Source organism: Aethalodelphis obliquidens, unplaced genomic scaffold, assembly GCF_003676395.1.
Source record: "Aethalodelphis obliquidens isolate GAN/ISIS:26980383/991018 unplaced genomic scaffold, ASM367639v1 scaffold15, whole genome shotgun sequence".
Classification (NCBI taxonomy): Eukaryota; Metazoa; Chordata; class Mammalia; order Artiodactyla; family Delphinidae; genus Aethalodelphis; species Aethalodelphis obliquidens.
In genome coordinates this window covers 12759779-12785595 of record NW_020837959.1, presented here as the reverse complement: position 1 = coordinate 12785595, position 25817 = coordinate 12759779, and the positions used below count along the sequence as shown (strand labels likewise).

The 25817-nt window shown below is 44.4% G+C and overlaps 1 protein-coding gene across 13 annotated transcripts in view; it reads left to right on the top strand.

Moving 5' to 3' along the window:
- MBNL2 (muscleblind like splicing regulator 2) overlaps positions 1-25817 on the top strand; it is a 152519-nt gene that overhangs the window by 32257 nt on the left and 94445 nt on the right. For all 13 annotated transcript variants that reach the window (XR_003434673.1, XR_003434672.1, XM_027115962.1 and 10 more), the window contains exon 2: positions 18221-18991. Coding sequence is in view for 11 of the 13 variants with exons in the window: in XM_027115962.1 (XP_026971763.1) it covers positions 18818-18991 (174 nt within the window). In the remaining 2 variants the exon portion in view is untranslated. The remainder of the gene's footprint in view (positions 1-18220; positions 18992-25817) is intronic.

Here is a 25817-nt window from a genome sequence, read left to right as displayed (position 1 = left end):
CTCTCACTGTTGTGGCCTCTCCTGTTGCGGAGCACAGGCTCCGGACGCGCAGGCTCAGCGGCCATGGCTCACGGGCTCCGCCGCTCCACGGCATGTGGGATCTTCCCGGACCGGGGCACGAACCCGCGTCCCCTGCATCGGCAGGCGGACTCTCAACCACTGCGCCACCAGGGAAGCCCCTGGCCTCTATTTTGAAAATATTTTTTTCAGTCTAAACATTTGATTTGAACTTGCATTTTGACTTCTTTTGACTTTAAACCTAGTCCTCCTTCGTCTAATATTTGATTCTTATACATGTAGGCATATAAAATGATCTGCAATTCCAGATCTGCTTTTTAATTACCGAATTATCCTTGGTCATAGTGCAAATCATTAAGTAAATAATTAATTTGACGGATTTCTTAAAACAAGATTGACTCTTGTCCAATGTGAGCAAATACAACTGAAATGCAATGGACACCACTTTTCAGCGACGTGAACAGCCCAGGTGCTTCTGGCTGACCCTGATGCTGTAGTAAATTAATTGGTATATTAGATTTCCCAGCCCCAAAGGTAACACTAAGTCCAGAGTATACCCCCATGCTCATTTTAGGCAAGCAAATGGCCAGAAGAAGCATTATTTTCTTTGAGGAGGGTTAGTGATTCAGATGAAATCTTTAGCTATAATGAACTTTGTGTTTCTGCTGCAGGTAACAAACTAAACCCCACTAGATGACAGGTATCTCCCTAGAGATCCCTCTCACTACTAGGCGAGAAACACAATCGCTAGATGTAAAAGGTAGAAGCGGCCCTGGAGACCCCGTTGTTCAGAATTTCTCAAGTTTTTCCACTGAGGCATCCTGATAGCAAAGGAGAGAGGAGTTGGTCTCCTGAAGCTTAGAAGGACTGATGGACCAGGTCCCCTTACTTATCTAAAGTCTTCTAAATCTCGCCTTCTATCTGCTATATATGTCTGCTCTAGTATAAAAAATTTTAAATTACATACCCCTTTTACCCTAAAACTTTTTAAGTAAAACTGATGCTTCCATAAACTATGCTATATGTTTACCTTTGGCCCTGTAGGTGCTCACACGCGAGTTGGAAAACCACTGCTTGGTCCTTTTTTTTAATAACTGAATAAACTGAGGCCTGCAGAGGGATTGTGACTCACCCCAAATCTCCTGGCAAGCGTGTCACTGTGCAAAAACTAACATCTCTTCTGACTCCCAGCCCTATGCATTTTCTGACAATTAGGCAATTAGGCTACCCCCCCCAAGGGCAGTCAAGTACATTTCAGAGGGTCTTTACCTTTTATACTTTTCCACTTTGGAAAAAGAAATACTGGTTGCCCTTTCCTTCTGGAAACTGCCTGGAACCTGAGGAGCTAACTATGTTTTTGGTGGGGACTGAGGAGAGCTGAGCCAGCTATCCACAACTTGTCCGTAATCTACCCATGGCCTTGTGCGTTCAAACACTCCATCTTCTTTCTGCTCTTGTGAGCAGAGTGGTGCTTTTCCTGAAGGCCACCTTTGAGTAGCCTAAAGCATCACCTTCAGACAAATATGAGTGAACCCTTAAAACTGCTGGCTTGGGGACAGGGACCTTTATTATCAGTTTTCTTTGAACATATCAGAACTAGCATTTGCGAAGCTGGATGAGACCTGGGAACACCTGTTAGCAGAGGTGATGGGGAGTTGGTTATAGTGTCGGGCCCAGTGAAGAGCACGGAGCCAGGCCTAATAAATGTTTGCTGCTGAGTCATTCTTCCTGGGAAAAGCGATGCAAATAAGATCATCTCTGCCAAGCGCTGCAGGGTTATCACTGGCCTTCACCAAGGTTTCCACCGTCAGTTGCCATCTTCCTGCCATGGCTCCGGAAGGACCCCAGGGATGAAATCTTCACACTAGTGTTCTGTGTTAAGTCTTCCAATGTTTTCACAGACAGTTGATCAGTAGAGTCTTAGAAACAACCTACTATTGATGGGGCAAAGGAACTCTCAAGTTTAAAGGCTGTCTCAAGGGCACGTGGTTTTGTAAGCTGCATCTCTTGACTCTCAGAAGCCTGGATTTGCAAAATCATAAAAAAAAAAAAAGAAGCCTGGATTTAAGTCAACCATCCATGTCTCATTAAGATGCACACTTCTGTTAAATTCTAAGAAAGTCATTCTGATTGCTGCCAAGAAGACCCATTCCAATAAGCAAAACATCATTTACATCTACACAATAAAGTTTTATTGGCATCATAAAAATTATTTCCAAGTTCATCCCTGTTACAAAGAGACTGCATTAGGAAAATCATACTTTAAATGTAAAAGCACTACTTCATGGACAAGTTGCTTTTTCATACATAGTGTTAATGACCAAAAAAAAAAAAAAGATTTCAGGTACTGGAATAGGCAAAGAGCGTAAGTGGGTAACCATGGGATGATCTGCATACCAGAGAAGGTGTTTTTCAGACTCTTTTTTCCTCTCTCTCATTTTATCTTGTCAGATTTGGTTTGATTCAAAGCTATTGGTTCTCTTAGAGAAGGAGGACAGACCAGTTTCAGGAATAAGCAGCATTAGAAGAGCAGTTGAAGTATGCACATGGGAACGCAGGTGATAAAAATCATTTTGAAAAATAATGAACAGGTAACTTGAGAGCTTGTCCTGAGGGTGGTATGACAGGTTATACCAGGTTATTAGTTTTCTGACTCAGCAGTACGTCTCTTAAAAATCTCTTAAAGGAAAATGGATGTTTTTGAAAGAAATGCAGTTGGCAGAGGAGAGCTAAGGAGCTGAGTGAGTCCACAGGTCGGTAGACCCGGGAAAGCAATACTACGTACATTGAAATAAGCATTGTGTGTTTGAAAAAAATGTGCAAAAGATGTAGTTAAGAGAGCAGTGTTTTGTACATTAAAATAGATGTCTAGGGATCTTTTGGTTCATCTACAAAATACCAAAGCACCCACCCTCTCTGTTGTTTTTTGTTTGTTGAAATGGCTGAGTGACCTCCATGGGTGTGGCCATCAGGTTTTACATTTTGCTCCTCCGTTCACAGGAATGCGGGAGAGCCTGAGCCCTTCCTCAGTCTCCCCTTCCATAAAATGGGAAGAAACACGTTTGCCACCTCAGAAGTTGCTCGTGACCAGGAGCGGTTCAGCCCGTGACTATTTTTCCTTTTCTCATTTCCCTGTTGCACGCCTCAAAGTGGTGGCCCGCTGTTGCCATGGTGACACAGCACAGGGTGACGTCGCTTAGAAATAATGACAACTGGCGACAGCGGGGAAGCAGAGCCAGAGTGGTGATTAGCCTCGGAGGAGCGCCCTGTCTGGGCGGAGAGGCAACAAAAGAAGGAAGGAACGGGAGGGCGAGCTCGATTTAACAAATCGTGAGCGGATGCTACCTGCCTCCAGCAATTAGGAATCACGGGACCTGATAACGCCCCGTATCAGAGTGCCGTACATTTTTACAGAATATCCCTTTGGTTGCCAGGTTTGTCCTTCTTTATTACTCAGAGCTCCCGGTTTAAGTGCAGTAAATATTTGTTGTTGATCTCGATTCTAGCTCCATCTCCTGAAAGATAAGAGGAACTGTTGACACACCATCTTTGTAGCCTGCTTTGTACTTGCGACTTGAGTCGTGCCTTGTCAATGGCGATATTTAAAAGTGTGGCAGGAAGTTGATTTTTTTTTTTAACTTCTAGGGTCAGTGAAATGACAACAAAACTAAAATGCTATTTTAATAGATTGACCTCTCCCTGATCCTGAATTCCTGGGCTCTGTTTTTCTGCTGAAGTCAAATGGTGCTCTGTAGGGAAATTTTTATTTGGTTAAATATTAATGAAATACCATCACCTGCATGCCTGACCCTGCTGGTATCTTTCCCACAGTGTTCAAACAAACAAGTAGCACTCTGCATCCTTCTGGGATCTTCTGAACCCTGGGAGCATCCAATCCACATACCCCATATCTGGTTCTGTGACAGAATGATTGTGTTCCCCATAGTTAGTGGGGTGGGGTTGGATGTGAAAAGAAAATGGAAAGCTGGAAGGTTCTTCCCAGCAGAACCTCTCTGTGACGTATTCAACATCAGCTTACAAACATCGAGAAGAATGGGACCTAGCAATGGCCGTTGGCTCAGGGGACCAGGACGGAGGAAAACCCGCTCTCTCTGGTTTGCCTTCAGAGATACGTTAACCCCCCAGGGTACCCTGTGTTGAGGGTCCGTGTGGCTCACAAATTGTGCCTTAACTTGCTGGAGAATACCGCGGCTGGCGCAGGGCCTCTTGGACCCAGTCTTATCAAGAAACAAATTCACGTCCACTTTTAGCGACCTTTTTCGGCTGACAGCCTTCAGAAGCCAGTATTGCTTCCATTCAGAAAATTCGAGAGCCTCCTGGAGGTCTGAGAGCAGAGCAGCTCCCACCACCACACCGTGAAGACAGGGCTGGGGTGTGGCTGAGTTCTGGGGGCACAGTAGCATTCTGTGTGCTGTTCTTTTCTCAGAAGAGAAAATGTAAAGAAGAACAATTAAATCTCTGGGGTCCCAAGACCTAGATCTGTGTCCTTTTTGCAGCCTGGGGCTGAAGTATTTCAACAGCTGCTCCTTGCCGGGTGTTGAGTACAGAGCCGCCACCTCTCCACCCCGCCTGGACGCCCCCTTGGATCTGAACTCTGGAGCAGGAACACAACGAGCTCCCCGGAGGCTCCCCCCAAACCCCCGCACTGATGTTCCTGTTAGATCCCCCGGCTCGAACAGCCAGCTAACAAATCTAGGCCAAACCCAGCCGAGCTGATAAGATTTCCAGAAGAGTTCCTAAAAATACATTTCTCCTTAAACCAGCCTTGCCAATCACTGCACAATCACAGAACTTGAAGGACAGAAGTGGCCTTCGAAATTGTTGCACCCTCTCCATTTTTAAACCTAAGAAATCAGAGTCCCAGAGGGCTAACCGCAAGAACAATGGTTGAGGAATATTACAAATCGCATCGTGAAGATGGAACAAAGCAAACCATAAAGGCAGTACAAACTGTGAGCTGTGTCGTACATTCTTTCACTTATTTGCGCATTCAGCCACTCACTCATTCAGCAGATATTTATTGCGTGCTTACCACGTCCTAAAGTTCTGGTGTTGCACTAGATCCAGACAGACCCTGCCCTCACGGACATCACACTGTGGTTGGGGGAGAACACGAACAGATAAGTAGGTAAATATGTGAGTGTAAAATAATGATCAGGACTCTGGAGGGAAATAAAGCAGGGTGAGCTGGAGTGAGGAGGTAGGACTGAAACCATATCACATCAGGAATGGCCTACCCCAGGCTAATATCTGAACATCTGGGAGAGGCACATTCTCAGCAGGGGAAGAGCAGGTCAAAGCCCCAGGCAGGCCCATGTTTGGCCACTCAAAGCCCAGCCAAAGGCAAGGGTGGCTGAGGGGGAGTGGACAAGGGGAGAGGAGGTCAGCGAAGGTGTGGGCAGATCCGGGAGGTCAGTACGGGCTATCGCAAGGCTTTTGGCTTTCTCGCGCGGGAGGTGGGGAGCCACTGGAGGCGTCTGGCAGAGAAGTGATGTGATCTGATTATGTTTGCAAGGGATTTGTCAGAATAATATGAGATGGGCCTGCAGGAGGCAAGCGTTAGGAGGTTACTGCATTAACTTACAGGAGAGGTAATGGTGTCGTTGAAGGTGCCCGCAGGGGAGGTGGAGAGAAGGGCCTAGGTTCTGGATCTATTAGAAAGGCAGGGCCAGTGGAACTTCCTAATGGATGGGAGGTGGGCTAGCAGAGGGAGGGAGGGAGGGAGGGAGGGAGGAGGGGAGAGAGAAGGGGTACACATTTGGGAGTCATCACCATCCAGCGGTCTTGAAGCTCTAAACTGGAGGAGAGAATGGTGGAGCAGAGGCCTGGTGGATTTTGCAGCCAAACTGCCTGTGTTCTAGCCCTTTCCTCAGCGCCACCATTCACCATCCACAGATATGCCAGCCTCCTCCAAGTAACACTGGCCACGAGGCATAAACTCTTTGAATGCTCTCATCGTTATTACCTTTCACCTGAAAACCATTATCTCAAATGCTTCTCCATAAATATTTGTTTTAAGTTAGTCCCTGGGTCTTATCTCGCTGTTCACCCCCAGGCCAGTGCTGTCAACCAGGGAAGCTATCAGCTGCCTCTGCCCACCAGCCTCTTCCAACACCTGCCTCTTCCTTCTTGACACGTGCGCACCTCCCACGGCACCTTCCGCAGCTATTCACTGGCACCCGAGGGAAGCCACTGGCCTTCACTCACTCGCAGATCACATGTGATTATTATGTGCTGAGCCCACGACTGATCTAGAACCTCTTGACTGGGGAGTCCAGCCGTGCGCACTTCTGACATCACTCATGCCCGCGTGCGCGCGCGCGCACACACACACACGATACTTCATGATGCACTCAGACCCAGTCACAGGATAACAGATACAACTTCCGCAAGGAGAGAAGTACAGCCCTTTCACACACCTCCTCGGCTTCAGCCACCTCTGCACATCCTCTTGTTAGAATTCCACCCTTTGTGTTGCTTTAAATTGTCCCACCTCCGAGGCCGGGACCTTTGAATTTGGTAGCATCCTTTCTCTGCCCCTGCTCTCAGGTTGCCAAGGATAGATGGAGAAATCATTCATTTCAGAGCAGGTTCACGCTGTCCCGCTCAGGTGGCGCCCCCTGGGCAGCTCGACACTCCTCGGTTTCTCTCTCTTCCTGTGGGCAACATCGCAGGTCCCACCTCAGCCTGTCTCAGCAGGTGGAACACCTCCTCCCCGGCTGAGATGGAGAGGCCACAAGAGCTGCCCCATTCTTCCTGCCTGCCCTCCAACGGGAAAGCAGGTGGTTGCCGTCGCTCCCCTCCTTCTGTCGGCCCAGGTCTCAGAGCCTCCCCTGGAGCTAATGCCCTCGTCCCTCCCCTACCTTTGGTGCCTCCTCTGGCCCACACCCCCATCCTGGCATTTTCCCACATTCCTGTTGTGTTTCTCTCCTTCCACTCAGAAGAGAAAGGAGAGGACGGAGAGTGATGGAGAAGCAGGTTCTCGCCACTCTCCTGGGTCTCTTACAATTCTGTGCACAAACCTCGGGTTCACAAAGGTCACTTCCCCAGGAGCGCACAGGTGGTCAGGGGCCATCTGCCTGCAGAGCACAGGGGGTTCAAAACTCTCCTGGCGGGCTTCCCTGGTGGTGCAGTGGTTGAGAATCTGCCTGCTAATGCAGGGGACACGGGTTCGAGCCCTGGTCTGGGAGGATCCCACATGCCGCGGAGCGACAAGGCCCGTGAGCAACAACTACTGAGCCTGCGCGTCTGGAGCCTATGCTTCGCAACAAGAGAGGCCGCGATAGTGAGAGGCCCGCGCACCGCAATGAAGAGTGGCTCCCGCTTGCCACAACTAGAGAAAGCCCTTGCACAGAAACGAAAACCCAACACAGAAAAATAAATAATAAGAAAAAAGAAAAAAAAAAAAAAACAACTCTCCTGGCTGCTCCACGGTCTTCTTGCGACCTCAGATACTCCAGGGAGCTCCAGGCGCTGGGCACCCTCCTCCCCCTGTGCAAGTGCCACAGAAACTGGCACCTGGAAAGTCAGCAGTGACCTCCTTGTTATGGCATCTAGCCACCACCAGTTGTCCACATGCCCTTGATCTTGTGGCACTGAACACTTTCGGCTGCTCGGTCCTCCTTGAAACTCTGAATCTCTCTCCCAGCACCCTGGATGCAGCGCTATTCAGAGGCTCTTTTGTCTCTCATTATTCTTTTCCTGTGGCGTCACCTGCTCCTCTTTCTGTCACCTCTAAATAACTGAACAAAGTGTCCATGACCCTGTCCAACTCTTTCTTTTTTTCTCTCCTAGATATACACACAGATGTAAATATTGATATGTGTTTCTCTCTCTCCCATTTTAGCCAGTCTGTGGTTTTACCTATCATTTCTATGAACATTAATTCCAACTATGTATCCATGACCACGACCCCTATGTCCCGTTTCCAACTTGCCTCCACTCCCCAACATCCTTCCTCCTGGGCAAAGCATCAGTGTTCTTCTGCCCACACAGGACCCACATTTTGAGGTCCTCTTTGACAAATCTCTTTCCTGCACTCCTCACTCCAAGTCCCCCCAATCTATCTTTTTCTGATGATTTTACCCCAGCCATGATATGGAATCACCCTCATCCTTTTCCTTCCCACCCCTGCAGTATAACTTTGGGCCTGGATTACTCCTTTGCTCTTGGACCATTGCTGGAATCGCCAACCAATTTCACCACCTGCGAGCTCTTCTAATTCTAGTGCATCCTAAGTGATCCTCCAGTTGGGGTCCTGTCTAGAGCTCAAGTGCTCCCCAATATCTACCAGAGTAAAGATCCTGATAGTTTATAACTGAGCCTACTTCCTCAGACTAACTCAGCCTAAGACCCTACAGCACTATCCTCAATGGGGACGACACCACTCCTTATAGAGAACTTTGGAAATTTAAAGGAGCATTTTTCCCCCATTGTCCTAATGACCAGGCAACCTCTCTGGAATGTAATGGGCTGAAGTAAAGGATTTTGACATCTTGCAATGAATATGACTCCCTGGGAGTAAAGAACTAGTCTGTATCTCATGAGTTCTGAGTGTCCTCCTGGACATTCACATGGATAAAAATCCTGTTCTGGGGGATCTGGGGCAAGATCTTAACTGTTTCATGTATTTGCATGGAGTGTTTTTTCTGATGTATTTTTTATTTTTTGGACAGTCAATATAACTGAATTTTTCAAGAATACAACAACAACCGTGTAAATTGAGTCAAGACTGTTCTTTAACTTGTTAGGAACTTGAACGGGAACTGACTTGGCATGTTTAAAAGCCACGTCACCTGTCTCACCCATGTCGGTCTGCATTGTGCCCGTCACACAAAATAAGGTGTGAACATCCGACCACTTCATTCTGTCTTCTAACATATTTGTGCCTAAGTGTGGACATTTTAAAACACACATTATTTATCTTATAAATAACGACTTCCTTTGATATCTTAGTTATATTTCAGTTATGACAATATATTGAGTCTTCTTCAATGTGTACATGTTGGCTAGATTATTTACGATTTTCATCTGGTGGTAATAAAAGTTATGTTTTCATCTGGTGGTAATAAAAGTTATGTTACAAAAATTTTGTCAAAGCAGGGGGCATTGGTCTTTGTACGTGTACAGGCAGATGAACTAGGCATTTGGCTGGTGATAATAGAGAGAGAAAAGGGAAAAGGTCAGCTGAAGAGCAGTCCTGGCCACCAGCAGCTGTGGCTGGGAAGGAAATGGAAGTTCTGGGAAGAATTCTCTGGCATTCAGGCCTAGGCTGCAGCCTGCAGCTCGATAATTGTTCTCACTGCAGCCACTGGGTCCTGGATATCCAGGAAACCGGTAAGTGCTGTCAGTCTTAAATGGTATCTAATACAATTGCTTTTATTCTAATAAGAGCAGCTCCTAACTGAATGATAAATGTTTAGATAGAAAACACAGGCGCAGTGAAAAAACATAATTTGAATACAAATGTGTGTTGAATATATTATATCTGGCTGTAGTTTCAGGAGTATGTTTAGAAATCTCTCCTCTTCTAATTGAAGAAGGAATTTCTTTTTCTGCCCGTTCCTGGAAACTACAATGAAAATGGGCTGGAAATTTTCATGCATTAAAATGATTTCTGGATTTTATGAAGTTTTCACTTGTACTTTAAGAGACAAGGTCCAAGAGGAAAATTTTTAGTGGGGGAATTTCTCCTTTTATTTCTGTTATTATGAAACATTGGCTTATCTGACTTACTGTGTGGCTTGGGTGCCCCGGTGTTTAAGTTCCTCTATAGAAATGTATTTGAAAGTATATTCAAAAGAACAAGTACCATGTGAAATGAAGACATGCTTGGTAGCCGTGGTTCTTTCCCTGCTTAGAATGAATGAGCGTTTGGAATTAGTTTTTGAAGAGCATCTATCAAAGTTTTGTCTAACATTCTCTGAAGGACTTCATACTTTGTACCATCATCAAAGAAAGAGACTTTCTACTTGCTTTAAGTTACACTTCATTTGCTTTACAGAAATGTCTAACTCTTAGTGAATAGGAGTCCTTTCCACCTGTGCGTGTATATGTGTATGCGTGTGTGTGTACATGAACACAAATTTAAGGAAAGTTGATGCCTTATCTAATGCTGATAAGGGTTAGACACCAAACAGAGAGTCCTTATAATATACTACTAATTATATTTTGGTAGCAATACATCCATTTATGGTTTAGGTATTTCCAGTCTCCACGATTCCAAACAAGGAAACTGAGACTCAGAGAGCTTAGGTGACATTTCACAGCTATTCGGGACAGAGGAATGACTGACTGGAATCCAGGGTAGAAAATTTTGTTCTTACTCCTAACCCATGCCAAAGTTTCAAAGCACTATTTCATTTATATTTCCAATAAATTTTTTAAAAATCTTAAGGTGTCTAGAAAGAAAAATCTTTTTAAGGACAATCACTTTTGCTGCTCCCTTCACTTTTTTGCTTGGAAAAGTCAATGAGGTTCTGTATTGCCTTTGGCACTTGGGACTGCTTTCATTTCTGTATTTTTATTGGTCCTCCGGGGTTCCCATGGGAAGGTCCCAGTCGGGGACCTCTTCTCAGTGGCTGTGATTACGGAGCAGGGTTACACCCACTCCCGGAGGTCAAGTGGCTTTTAGCCCAGTTCTCCAGCCTGCGCTACTCTGGGTTCCTCTCCAGCCCGGGCGTTTGCATCTGACACGCAGGATACAGGGAGTCAAGGACCGAAGGAGAGAGCATGTGGAGAAATATTTTAAATTAAGCTCCAGAAATAGAGCTGGAGACGTCAAGCCACTCACAGGAAGGAAGAATCATTTTTCAACAATGTGTTTTAAGAATTGAAAGATTAAAAATACAGTACTTGTTTTTCTCTTTCTGACTTACTTCACTCTGTATGACAGACTCTAGGTCCATCCACCTCACTACAAATAACTCAATTTCGCTTCTTTCTATGGCTAATATTCCATTGTATATGTGTGCCACGGCTTCTTTATCCATTCATCTGTCGATGGACACTTAGGTTGCTTCCATGTCCTGGCTATTGTAAATAGAGCTGCAATGAACACTGTGGTACATGACTCTTCTTGAATTATGGTTTTCTCAGGGTAAATGCCCAGTAGTGGGATTGCTGGGTCATATGGTAGTTCTATTTTGAGTTTTTTAAGGAACCTCCATACTGTTCTCCATAGTGGCTGCACCAATTCACATGGGTAAGCTGGGACGAAGTGAGAGAGTGGCATGGACATATATACACGACCAAATGTAAAATAGCTAGTGGAAGCAGCCGCATAGCACAGGGAGATCAGCTCGGTGCTTTGTGACCACCTAGAGGGGTGGGATAGGGAGGGTGGGAGGGTGGGAGACGCAAGAGGGAAGAGATATGGGGATAAATGTATATGTATAGCTGATTCACTTTGTTATAAAGCAGAAACTAACCTACCATTGTAAAGCAATTATACTCCAATAAAGATGTTAAATATATATATGTATATATACATAAAAAGGGAAAAATTCATGAAAATTACCAAAATTAAATAAATAAATAAAGGATTAAAAATAGGAAATCCAAGATTCTCCAAATTAGAAGTTAGGAAACTCAAGGAGACATAGTTTCTTCACGTAATTAGATTTATGCAAAATAAAATTAAAGGCATCCCATAAATTACTTAATGGAAAATAAGTCCTTGACTGTCTGACTCAGAAATCGGTTTGTTTTGCAAGGATCCTTTAATCAGCTCTCTAGGAGGCCGCTGTCTGGCAGACAGCTAAAATACCTTAGATGACCAAGAGTTGGCTGGAGAAGCTGTGTGCTGCACAACTATTTTCCTTAAGGCGGTCTTAACGTTTTAATCAGTCTCCGTCTCAAGATTGGACATGATTGATGTGTTTCCCTTCAGAAATGTACAAACTGGCTACAAAGCGTTGGCAAGGTGAGGACACCTGGGGTCCACAGCCCGGGCTTGTCTGAGGGGCGTGGCCTGGGGCAGGTCGCCAGGGTGGTAGAGTGGAGGACCGTGCTTTCCAAACTCACCCTGCGACATCACAGAGTTACTGTAAGGAAGGAACGTGCACAGCGAATTCTTTCCTGCAGTCAAAAGTCACAGCTTTCTGAAAATCTAACACCTAGAAGAGTTTTCAATATGTTTTGAAAGATGAAGTGTCACGTAAGTGAAGACCCTAAAAAAAGCGTGGGATTACTTTGTACCGTTGAACAGCAAGTCCTTTGGCATTTCAGGAAATACTACAGAACCTCCTTCCTTATCCTTGAACTTCCATCTTGCCTTTCCTTTGAAGATGAGCCCAGCAGTGAACCTCCATATTGGTCATATCTGGCGCCGGGGCTTTACACAGCAGCCCCTCTGTGGAGAGTTCTGGCGTCACGCGGCTGAGGACCAAGCTGCTGGCCACCAAGGGCCGCCAGCCCCCTAAGACGGTCCTCTCTCAGACAAGGGCCCTATAAACAAAGCCCTATTTACCCCCATCAAAGGCCTGCTTCATCCTGAACAAAATCTGCAAGCTATGAGACAATCTATTTTTCAAATTCTCAGAATCAAGTCTTAGCGGGGACAGATCTCTCAGGTGTTTCCTGTGTCATCTAGTTTTATTTTGTTTTGACTGATCGGAAACACAGCCACTGGGAGAAACCCTCAGCCAGCCCTCCTGCAACTGTTTGTGTGGGAATCGGTGACCCCAAGACCCTGTGATCGACTCAGGACAGACATCTTGGTTCCCTTAGCAACCCAAAGGATGCCTGGCACACAGGAGGGCGGCAAGAAATGCTTACCACAGTGCTTGTCAAACTTGAGAGTGCTTCAGAGTCAGCCCTGGAGGGCTTGTCAAAACACAGATTGCTGGGCCCTACCCCCAAGACTTCGGACCCAGGACCTCTGGGCTGGGGCCTGAGAACCTGCATTTTTAATGAGCTCCCAGGGGCTGCTGGGCCTGCTGGCCCACGTATACTACACTTTGAAAACCTCTGGCCTAAAGATTCAGGGTTTTGAAGCTCAAATAATTTATCTGTGGGGCAGCTCCTCACCCACACCCCCAGCTTCCTTGGCAACAACAGGGTAAGCCGCTGGCACTCGTTGGAATTTTCCTACAGGATAATACTGAAAGTCTCTATTCAGAGCCTTATTCCCTTAGGTTAGACTTTGGTCCATGTTAAAATGCAAATGCTCTTTGGAGGAGGATCAGGAGTTTATTGGACAAATATTCGTTGAGCATATTCTAGATACCAAGCACTGAACTGAACCCTGAGGATTTGAAAATAATAACAGTCTATTAGATACACAGGAGCTTATACTGGGGGGAGACAGTTGGATAAATCAGTATTCACAGTTCTCATGAATTAAGGAATAATGATGTCTACTTAAAAATAATTACCAGGCAGTGTTAAAAGACGGACTACAGAGAGGCCATCAAAAGGGGAATGAAGGGGACTTCCCTGGCGGCCCAGTGGTTAAGACTCTGCGCTTCCAATGCAGGGGGCACGGGTTCCATCCTTGGTCGGGGGAAGTAGGATCCCACATGCCGCGTGGTGTGGCCAAAAAATTTAAAAAATAAATAAATAAAATTAATTTTAAAAAGCGGAATGAAGGAGGTCAGGCTGGAGCCCCGCTTCAGGGGGCTGGGCCGGTGAGGGCTACCAGCCTGTGACTCAGCAGAGCCTCCAGGGCAAGATCATACCCTCCTCTGTGAGGGGCTTAGAAAGGCAGGAGGGGGAGAGAACGTGGGGTGCCTGAATGCCTGGAGAGGACAGGGGAAGGGAATACCTACAACGGCCAGAGAAATAACTGGGAACAAGTGCTTCAGAATTCGGCCCAGGTTCTGCCTGGGAAGGAGCTAATGGGAGGGGATTGATGTGAAGCTGGAAATAAAGCTGCAGCACACTTGAAAAGCAGCGAAGAAAACAGAAGCCAAAGCAAAGCACTGGGAGAAACTTAAACAGAAAACACTGGAAAGTAATGGGAGCAAGAGACCTGGCTTCCCAGAGCAGCGCAGAAACTTCCAGGAAAGGCAAAGGGTGCCCGGCATCGAATGGGTCCAAAGCTGACACCCGTGGCAGCTTTTTGAGAATAGAAAGACGTGCCCTCTCCACACAGACACATTTTAACGGGGAGCCCTCTGGGCAGGTGAACTAGAAAGTGCCGCCCCCTGCTCCCCCCTCGCCCAGGACGCTGGGAGCTCACTCAGCAGCTGTGCTCCCACCAAGGCCTCGAGCCAGATGGGCTCCCCACCACTGCGACCAGCATACTGGGACTCGGCATCACACCCAGGGTGACCACTGGGCCCTAAAAGTGTTTCATCTCCTTCTGGGTTGGTAGCAGCTGGAGGAAGACAGCAGGCTCAGGCCTTTGTAGTGACACCGTGGGATGTGTACTTGGGGAAACTTCTCTGTGGGTTCCCTTCGGCTGCAGAATAAGATGGTCTGAGAAATGAGGGGCGCTCCGGATAAGAGGCCCCGAGCGAGCGCCCCGTGCAGTCAGCTCTTTGATCTGCAAGGTACCGTCCTGCTCTCAGAATCTGTGGCTGGAGCAGATCCACCCCAGGCATGACCCCAGTCATTGATAGGGAACGACTGCAGAGAGGAAGCCTGGAAGTGGATTTATTCAATAAATATTTATAGAGCGGCTCATCCTTTCATCACCTTGCTTTGGGACAGCTCTTGACTGTTCACAGAGTGTTTTTATGTTTCTTCTGTAATCAGTCCTTCGTGGCAGTAACCATGTAAAGTAGGTAGGAACTATCATTAACATTTTACAGATGAAGAAACTGGATCTCAGAGAAATTGACTTATTAAGGTCATGTGAAGGAGGCTTGGCAAAACAAGGGCTGGAACCTGGCTCTTAGGACAGGGTACTTTCCACCATTCCAGAAAGTGCTGTGGCTAATAGAAGAAATGCAAAAGCCCCTACAACAGCGCCATCAGCAGAAATACAATGTAAGCTACATATATAATTCTGAATTTTTTGGAGGGGAGCTAAAAAGAAGCAAGTGAGTTTAATTTAAATAATAATATTTAATCCAGTTTGTTAAAAATATTATCAATTCACCATGTAGTAAATATGAAGCAATATTAATGAGGTGTTTTCATGGTTTTTTTTTTCATACTAAGTCTTTGAAATCAGTGTGTATTTTATACTTAGAACACATCTCAATTAGGATGCTGGATTTTTATTAGAAATACTTGATCTGTATTTAGATTTCATAAAATTTACAACTGAAAAGTAGATTCATATAGTCAAGTTGGCCCAAGCATACTTAAAAGTTTTCCGGTAAGTAAACTGAGGATCCGTTTTTAAGTTAAATTTACGTTAATTAAGAGTAAATAAAAATTTAAATTTAGTCCCTCAGTGACGCTAGCCATATTTCAAGTGCTCAATAACCACGGGTGGCTAGTGGGCCTCCCAGGAGCCTCCAGTCTGGGAGACCCGATATGTAATTTGCTCTATGTGTTGGTTAATTTAGTCTTGTCCCTTGATAACCATGTTAAAGGTTGGTCTTCTCCATCCTTGCCCATCATTGCCCATCTCCTTCGGTGGCCTCCCATGACCTCAATTAAATCTATTCTCACTTCCTCATTCCCACAGCTGCTTGCTGTGCCCACTCCGGAAGATGGAGGTTGTCATGGCCCAAGAGAGGTGATATCTTTGTAACAGTAGCTCGGTAACTTTTAGGATAGAAACAGAGAAGAAGCTGGGAGAAAGACTGGATTCATGAACGGTTAGGACAGCGATATATCTAGGTGCAACCTGACGAGCCTTGTGGAACATCTTTGACTTACACAGGACTCTGGCCATCAGAAACTTGGTTCTTCTGTTTCCAAAAGCAAGTCCATCTTGATAGAGTGTGACCATCTAAATTCTGGTTGGATTTTCATAGGAGTAGAAATGGCACTCCGTTTCTCCCAGGGGGGGCAGGAAATGTCTCCTTATCTAAAAGTATAAGCAAAAGTGTACCCCATTCACTGGATTGAGTTAAGAGCATTGTTCCTGTGTGGTTTTTAGGAAGACTTGAGTAATGATTCATTTGCCATCTGTGCATGAATCTGTGTTTGCCTCTTTCTTTTCCTACACGTGACGCATCGGCCAAGACTGTGCTGCTTTGAGGAAGAGCATCTCCTGCATCTTTGCTGTTCTGTGACCCCATTGGACCCAGGTCCTTGGGACTCGGGGACGCTGCAAAATATTTGGCAAATATGAACTACGTGTGTCCAGCCCCTCATTTTGTCTCCACATTATTGGCGCCTCAGCTCCACTGAACACACAAGCAGAAATGTTTCCTTGTCCCTTGCTTCCCTTGCTTTGTTCTCACGGGGTTTAGAGGTAAGGGTTGAGGTAATGAGGGTGCAGGTCCAGGCTGGTCGGTGAAAGCTGACCCAGAGGCAATTTGGTTATTAAAGTCATCTTCTTAAACTCTTGAAGTTAAGATAGTTGATGTTAGCTGCTGGGAATGCAATCCTGCCAAAAAGACAAGCAGGAGCCTGTCTGGCCCCTCAAATATTTCAAAATGGGAAGCTAGGAATGTGTCATAGCTTTCCAGGTTGCCAACTTCCTTAAATGCACATACAATGATAACTCATTCAAACACTTCTACTAACAAGTCAGAGAAGTATTGGGATGAAGAAGCATTTCCCACTAGTCCCGGGAGATGTCCCGCTAAATAAATGATCCACAATCAGATAAGCTTGAGAGACGCCACTGCTTCTCTTCCCCTATCAGAGACTCATCCAAGGCCGGAAAAAGCCCTCTTGCAAGGAAGCCTGTTCAGCTTGGTTTGCCTGGGGTTAACTAAACTTAATTGATTGTGAGACTCACTTTTTCAGGGAACACTTGTGAATCGCTCAAGAATTATTGCTCTCTGAACTTCTATGGTACATGACGATTTTAAATACCCTACTTCCAGCCTCCATTAAGGTTTTAGTTATAAATATTTTAGAAGGCCGTCAAGGCTAAGCAAGTATCTAAGGTAGCCCATGGCATATCCAATATATAAAAATGACCAACTTCTGATATTTAGTCCTCCATTCATGCTTGACTCAGTAATGTTAAATTTTTAACGTTTTAATAATTTCATAATCCTTGGAGATATTAAAAGAAACTAATCGTGCTGATCTTAGAAATCTGAATTGACTTGTTATATTTTTGTTGTGTTAGATATGTGATTCAGCTCCAGCATTCCACAGAACAGAACATTCTCAGATTGTGACTCCGTTAAAATCTAAACCGGACTCAGCTAAAATGAACTTGCATTCATTCACTTAGTCAGTGAGTCAGTCATCAGTTAAATCAGTCAAGAAATATTTTTTGAGGACCAAATAGCCATGAACTAAGGCCCTAGGGAAACAGAAATGGAATATGCAAACTGCCCTTACCCTCTGAGTGCTTACAGCCTAGAAAGGAACACTAACGTCACGCAAGTATTAAAGGTAGAGAGGGGCTTCCGTGGTGGCGCAGTGGTTGGGAGTCCGCCTGCCGATGCAAGGGACACGGGTTCGTGCCCCGGTCTGGGAAGATCCCACGTGCCGCGGAGCGGCTGGGCCCGTGAGCCATGGCCGCTGAGCCTGCGCGTCCGGAGCCTGTGCTCCACAACGGGAGAGGCCACAACAGTGAGAGGCCCGCGTACCACAAAAAAAAAAAAAAAAAAAAATGTAGAGAGCAAGTATAAGAGATCTGAGAGTAAATATCAGATCTACCTTTCCCTCTCTAAGTTCAAATCTCTGTAAACTAGAAAAGGATGGAAAGGGTAAGGAGCCCACACTTCATCCAGAATGACAATATCCTTATTATTTAGGAGAGTCACATCCCAAATGATTGGTTACAGCATTTCCAACAGTAAAATCAATGGCCTAAATGTGAAATTAATTGGAAGTCACAGTTCTAATACACTGTTTTGGCGATTAGGCACATTAGATTGAATTGTTTCAGAATGCCTAATTATTGTGTCTGCCACACTCATCTGTTTGAGTCATTCCTAACTTTTGGACTGCTGCCTGGATCAGTTCTGCAGTACAGTTGCAGTTTCCCATTCTTTTCTCTCTTTTTTAATGCATAACTTTCCTCACTATATTCAAAGCTCAAAGCTCTAAACCGCACTTTCGCAAATTCTAGATAAGAGCCAAATAGTTTGTTAAAGTGTTGATTCCATTGAGTTTGGGTGTAAGTTGATATTTTATTTGTGTTTTGCAGGTTCAAGATTTAAAAGTGCCTGTGTGAAGTCACTTTTGCTGGAAACCACAGCCCGGGAGCTTTTGTGTTATCGTGTTTTGCTATCCAATACACATTACCCTGACCTTATGAGTGGATGAAGATACCTCAGTTGTCTGGCTTTGCCAATTGCTTGATTTCGGAATTTTAAAAGGTGAAAGAGAAATCCTGCTAAGATCTGAACATCTAAGTGGCTTATTTTCCAGCATCGTCAATAGCTGCGAGCATCAGAACTAAATATTCTCCCAAGGAGTGCCATGATATTGAAGTCACTTTATTAAAAACAATTGTGTCTGCAAAACAATCAGGCGACTCGGACGTTTGCAGCCAGAGATGACACTGAGCATGCTTTCATTGCGGCCCGCAGTCTTCGAGTGGGGCATATTGATTGATGAGTGACCGCCTGCCGATAAATTCTCTCCTCACTCTGTTTCCCGGATTGGGCTTCTTTAAGCAATTTGTCACTTACCTTCAGACTTACATGTGGGATTTTTCACAGCAATAGTTTTGGAATCATTGGAACTTGATTTGATTTCATCATTTAACAGAAACGAACAGGATCCAAATTATTTTCTCATCATGGCTTTGAATGTTGCCCCGGTCAGAGATACAAAATGGCTGACCTTGGAAGTCTGCAGACAGTTCCAGAGAGGAACGTGCTCCCGTTCTGATGAGGAATGCAAATTTGCTCACCCCCCCAAAAGTTGCCAGGTCGAAAATGGAAGAGTAATCGCCTGCTTTGATTCCCTAAAGGTAAGAGAATGTATTTTACGTATCACATCAATGCCACATTGGACTTTCAAATGGAATATTTTTCGTTGTACTTTTACAGACGTTTAACAATCGATTTTAGATCCTGTTTTCTTATTTGTGGTGACTGTTGGGAGATTTGCACTCAAATTTTTTCATATCAGGTATATATAAAGATTTTACGGATCCATGTTTAAATTAAAAATACATGGTGCTGCATTTTTGGTCTGGCGTGACATTCATGTACCCAAGAGTTTTAAATCAAAGTCTGGCTTGTGACAACTGAGGATAAATATTTTATTAACGTTTGATCTTCTGGAGGTTATACAAAGGTAAAGAAATTGAATGTGTCACTTTTATGTGCCAGTTATTCTGATTCACCTCTTGAAGAATTTTCTACTCTTGTGGCTTTCTTTCTTGACCAAGGGTTTCCTAAAATACTTTACTTAATAGGTTTTTCACTCTCTTTGACAATTTGTCATGGCCACAGAAATTATTAAGTACACACGCAGTACTTCTTGAGAACCTACTATGTGTAAGTTAACACATAGCACATCAGAGAAGAAATGAATGTGATTCAAGATGGTATCCTTGGTGATCTCACTGTCTGGTAGGGAAAACACAGCAAATGGCTACAATGCAAGACAGAAAGGGACATGGGCCCTAAGAGAAGGATAGAGGGCAGACTTCTATGGGGACCCATAGATGGGAGAGCTGGCTTCCAGCTGATTGTTTCAAGAAATGTTTTCGGAGGCTGTGGCACCTGAGTTGTATACTGAGTTTGGTGGAGCCTGGGCTTGAAGAAATGGGAGAATTATAATGAAAGATCTAATTGAAGGAAACGGGGATGCCTTAGCCCATAATGCTTTGAGGTTGATTTTGCCCTAAGATTATGGATTCTATCAATCCCTGACTGTCTAGGACAGTTCTAACATCAATGGATATAGGTAAGATATATAGCTTAAAAAAAAAAAGATTTGGGAAATCATAGTGCTGTGAGTTTACAAAATAGTGACCTTAGTCTTTTCTTGAGTATGAAGGGACTGGGTATGTTTTTTGGAAAAAATTCATCTTAAAGTAAAAAGACTTTTAAGTGAAAATTGAAATACAAGACTTCAAATCATATATTAAAGGGAAACTGTGTCTATATACTAAAAGCAGAAGAATGCATTTATAGCTCAGTAGAATTATTTTAAGGATTAAAATTTGAAAAATTATAAATATGTGATTTACCTCAACAGCTACTCCATTTTCTTTCTTTTTTATCTTTTTTGTCTAAGTTTATTAGATTAGACTTTAAAATTATAAATCATTTTGTCTACACAGAAATGAATAGATGGATAAATCACAATTCATATAAACTATAACAGCATATGCACATTTTTATATTAGTATTTATTTTGCTTGTAGTCAAAAAAGTAAACGAAGTATTTGCTTCTATGATTATCACCAATGGAAGCATTCACTATAAAAAGCAGTGTAGGTTGAAAACTAGAACATAAGACCTTTAAGATACGGAATCAGGTCAGAGATGAGAAATTCATTTTCCAGGTCATCCCCAATCTCTTCATTTTATTAATCCAACTCTTCTCTGGTCAGATATTTACTATTAAACTGATATTTTAGCAAGTTTCTTAAAGCTTTTAATTCTTGGACATCCCTGGTGGTGCAGTGGTTAAGAATCCGCCTACCAATGCAGGGGACATGGGTTTGAGCCCTGGGGGTCCAGGAAGATCCCACATGCCTCAGAGCAACTAAGCCTGTGCGCCACAACTACTGAGTCTTCGCTCTAGAGCCCAAAAACCTCAGCTACTGAGCCCATGTGCCACAATTACTGAAGCCTCGTGCCACAACTACTGAAGCCTGCATGCCTAGAGCCCAAGCTCGGCAACAAGAGAAGCCGCCGCAGTGAGAAGCGCACGCACCGCAACAAAGAGTAGCCCCCGCTCACCACAACTAGAGAAAGCCTGCGCGCAGCAACAAAGACCAACACAGCCAAAAATAAATAAATAATAATTTTTTTTAAAAAAGTGGTTTTGGTTCAAGGTGTTGGAGTGTGTGTGTGCCTACATGATTCTGAAATGCACGATTTCAGATATTATGATGTGATAATGTACAGGACAGCTTCACACTTTAAGAATTCTTGGACCCACCAATTATACTTCCTGCAGAAGAGATCCATTTCCCCATCATGACTTCTACTCTCCCTTGTAAATCAATGCTTCCCCTTTGTGGCCTCCCTTGACACTATTCAGACCTCCATATACAGTTGATTCCTCTAAGTATGTGTCCTTGCACAAGCAAGTAAGTTTCCCAAAGGCAGGATTGTGTCTTATTCATCTTTGTGCCCCAGCACCTAACGTGGTAACTGGCACATAGCAGAAATGCAATCATAACCATTCAAAGTATGCATAAATGAAGAAAGAATCCCCATAGTTTTTCAAAAGGGATTATTGATGATCATTGGTGAACTTCAGACACAGAACTTCTCCGCATGAGTGTTCACCATTTTCTTTAAATATTTCATTTTACAAGCCTGGCCAGCCTCTCCTTTGAAGTCTCTCCTGCTCTTTTCCCCCAGGGCATGCTCCTCATTCTTTTACCACTCTAAACTGCCTGCCTATTTTACCTCTAACGCCACCTCTTCCTCCCCTTGCTCCCTAACGTAGATGCTGTCCGAGACTCAGTGTTGGTCCTTGCTAGGCCAGGTTCAGTGATCAGTTCTGAAAGCGGACCTGCACTCAAATATTCAGTCCCCACCTCCGTGATGCTCAATCCCAATGCTGCGTGCCCTTTCCTTGCCAACTTTGTGGCTCCCAATGCCTACTGAACGCCCCATGTGAATGGTCCATTGTCCCCTGCAGGTCAACATATCTAAATCCACATTCTTCATCCTGTCTCCACCCTGAGCCATCATCCCACTCCATCCCTATGCCTTGTTCCCCAGGCACAAAATCTTAGGTGGATCCTGACCATCATGCCAAGCACCCTTAGTTTTTTTTTGTTTTTTTTTCTTGATGTTCTGGTTGTAGGGAAGTATACATCTTTAAGAATTAATCAAAACTATGGAATCTTTACCCAGAAAAGTGGTCATACCCTCAGACTACTGCAAACAATCTCAAGATCTCCAAGGTTTCATGTTGGCTTCTAAGAGCTGTCTCTGGACTGTGAGTTACGGAACTCTCATTCAAGGAGAAGTCTGACACATTAAGGTGGGCACAAGAAGACCAGAGGGTCATTAAAGATACTTTTTGATTATTTTCCAAGTTTTCCTAGGGCCAAGATTACAGCCAAATTCTTCCTAATGCTCAAGATATTCTCTGCTAAGGAATGATATACCTTTAGCTTCCAGGACAAAAGGAGGGCCATTACTCCCTGTCTAAGAAAAGGTGGAATCAGCTTCAGTGCCTTCAGTAAGCAAAGGAATGAGGTTTCTCAAGCAATGCAGCATCTGCCTAAATGTCTTCCTTAGGGATAGCACATCTGTGGCATTTATGGCTGATGCCACTTTCCTAGGGACACAGCTTCCGCCAGTGAGATACCTACATTCTAACACAGTTTAAAATGAAGAGTCAGGGACTTCCTTGGTGGCACAGTGGTTAAGAATCTGCCTGCCAATGCAGAGGACACGGGTTCAAGTCCTGGGCCAGGAAGATCCCACATGCTGCGGGAAAACTAAGCCAGTGCACCACAACTACTGAGCCTTCGCTCTAGAGCCCACGAGCCACAACTACTGAGCCCACGTGCCACAACTACTGAAGCCTGCATGGCTAGAGCCCATGCTCCGCAACAAGAGAAGCCACTGCAATGAGAAGCCCGCGCACTGCAGTGAAGAGTAGCCCCTGCTCGCCGCAACTAGAGAAAGCGTGCACGCAGCAATGAAGACCCAATGCAGCCAAACATAAATAGATAAAATAAATAAATTTTTAAAAAATATTTTAAAACATTAAAAAATAAATAAAATGAAGAGTCAGACAAGGTAATCTCTATGTTAGTTTCCTAGGGCCGTAGTAACAAATCACCACAGACTGGGTGGCTTAAAGCAACAGGAATTTATTATCTCCCAGTTATGGGGCTGGAAGTTTGATCCAAGTGTCCTCAGGGTCACGCTCCCTCTGCAGCTCCTACAGGAGGATCCTTCCTTGCCTCTTCTGGTTTCTTGTTGTGCATGCGTTCCTTGACTTATGGTAGCATTACTCTGATCTCTGCCTCCAGCTGCAGGTGTCTGTCTTTCTGTGTGTCTCTTTTTGCCTCATCTTCCCTCTGAGTCTGTGTCCAAATTTCCCCTTCTTACAAGGACAACAGTTATATTAGGTTAGGGCCCCCCGCTTCTCCAATATGACCTCATCTTAGCTAATGACATCCACAATGACCCTATTTTCAAATCAAGTCACATTCTGAGGGACAGGGATAATTCTATTTAAGATTTCAATATATCTTTTGGCGGGGGTGGAGGCGTGGAGGGGGACAACACAATTCAATGCATAACAATAATGTCCGAACATCAGAAATGAAGCACTGTGGTCTCATTCAATGATCCCAAACTGCGTTTCAGAGTCCACCTCCACACACTGCCCTGAATAGCCACTAGCCATCACCGGAGCTGGCAAAAGAGAGGAGGCTTAAAAAACTCCAGTTTTTGATAGTGAGTAAAAGAAGGGATGATGATAAACTGTCATTCTATGATTATAATAGTCTGTGTTTAAAACATGTAAGAATAGATAAAAATAATTCACAGAGAAAAATGGCATAACTTACTTCTCCAAAAAAAAACTAATGGAGTAAAATACTAATTTTAACCTTAATTATATTGTTTAATAATTACATTTGTTTGTTATTCACTTTGCCTTGGGCAGTGATGTTAACTTCTGCTAGTCTGTGTAGCAGTTCTTAGGAAACCATTTCTTTACATTTATCATAATAAACGATTTATTTAATATTCTATTTTTTCCAAACATGGAAATAGCATTTTGTCAGTACACTTCTTTCATTCAAACTCTTGTTTTTATTTTAGGATTTTTTTTTTTTTTTTTTTTTTTGCAGTACACGGGCCTCCCACTGCTGTGGCCTCTCCCGTTGTGGAGCACAGGCTCCGGACGCGCAGGCTCAGCGGCCATGGCTCACGGGCCCAGCCGCTCCGCGGCATGCGGGATCCTCCCGGACCGGGGCACGAACCCATGTCCCCTGCATCGGCAGGCGGACTCCCAACCACTGCGCCACCAGGGAAGCCCTATTTTAGGATGTTTTTAATACAATGACATTGGAAGCAAAGATTTTAGGTAAAAGCCCTGGCCTGAGAATCTATAGCTGAGCCCTGGCATTTCTGCATGTAAGCTTACATCATTTCACCTTTCCCAGCTCCAGGTTACTCGTCAGTAAACATTCATTCATTCGTTTGTTTATTCATTCATTCCCTCTTTAACTAAACAAGAGGTACAAACTCAAAATCTGCAGGAACCAGCAAGTAATATGAATGAGTGACTCAGCACTCACGGCTGGGGAGACCCAGGGCTCACTGGAGACGGCAGGAATTTAGCTGAAGAGCACATAACCCCCCTCTAAAGACGGCAGCTGCCACCCAGCCACAAACAGCTGTGGCCTGCCTTGTGAGAATCCTGGAGATTTTTTAAAAAAGAACCAGAGATACAAGTTTTGATGTGAAGTTTCCCAATTTCTAAATCTTGGCAACCAATTAAAATATCTTTAAACCCCAAAGTTCAAATAAAACACACCTACAGGATGCATTCAGCCTGAAGACTGCCACATGTATCGTCTGAAATAAACAAACACTGATCCTGTGACAGGTGCCACTAAACACTGGGAATAGAACAGCATATACAACTTCTTCCATCAACAGAGCTAACTGAGGGCAGAGTAAATTTATAAACTGCTCTTAATCATTCTTGAAAGACTTGATTCACACTGCTTTGGTGATTCACTCTCTGGTTTTCCCCTTACCTCCTTGGCCACTCCGTCTCTGTCTCCCTTCCTGAATCTTCTGCCTCCTCCTGACCTCTAAATGCTGGCGTTTCTCCAGGCTTGATCCCTGAGCATCTTCTCTGCATTTGCTCACATCCACAGTGGACAGTTACCTGACTCTTCTGGTAACTCACCAAGCATGTTCTTGCCTCAGGAGCTCTGTACTTTCTGCCCAGAAAACTGGACTTCCCTAGATGTCCTTATCCAACCCAACGGCTGTAAACATTTTCTATATACTGAAGTTTTAAAAAATTTCTAGCTCTAGGCTTGATTTCTCCCCTGAACTCTAGACTCATGTATCCAATTGCCAACCTGACATCTCTACCTGGATATTCAAGTGACATCTCAAATTTAATATATCCACTAATAAGTTCTTGATTCCCCCTTCAACCTGCTGTTCCCATGGTACCATTTATTCAGTTGATCAAATAAAACATCTTGAAACCCAGCCTGAATCTTCTCTTACCATTACCACCATATCCAGTCTCTCAGTCTATTCTATCAGTAAGTCCTATTCTCTCTGCCTTCAAAAGATATCCTAAATCTGAGCGTTTTTCAGCACTCCTATGATGACTGCCTTGGCCCACACTACCATCGTGTCTCAAATGGACTGTCATAATAGTCTACTGTAGCTTTCACTTTTGCCACTTCCTACTCTAGCGACCCGTAAGTCATGTCACTCTCTTGCTCAAAACCTTCCAATAGCTGCCCATTTCATTTATGGAACCTGAAGTCCCTAAGGCTCCACGTGGTCTGCACCCCGCTGCATTCCTGGTCCCACTGTGCTCCCGTCAACTTGGCCTCTTTGCTCCTCAGGCCTTTGCACTGGATGTTCCCTCTACCTGGAATG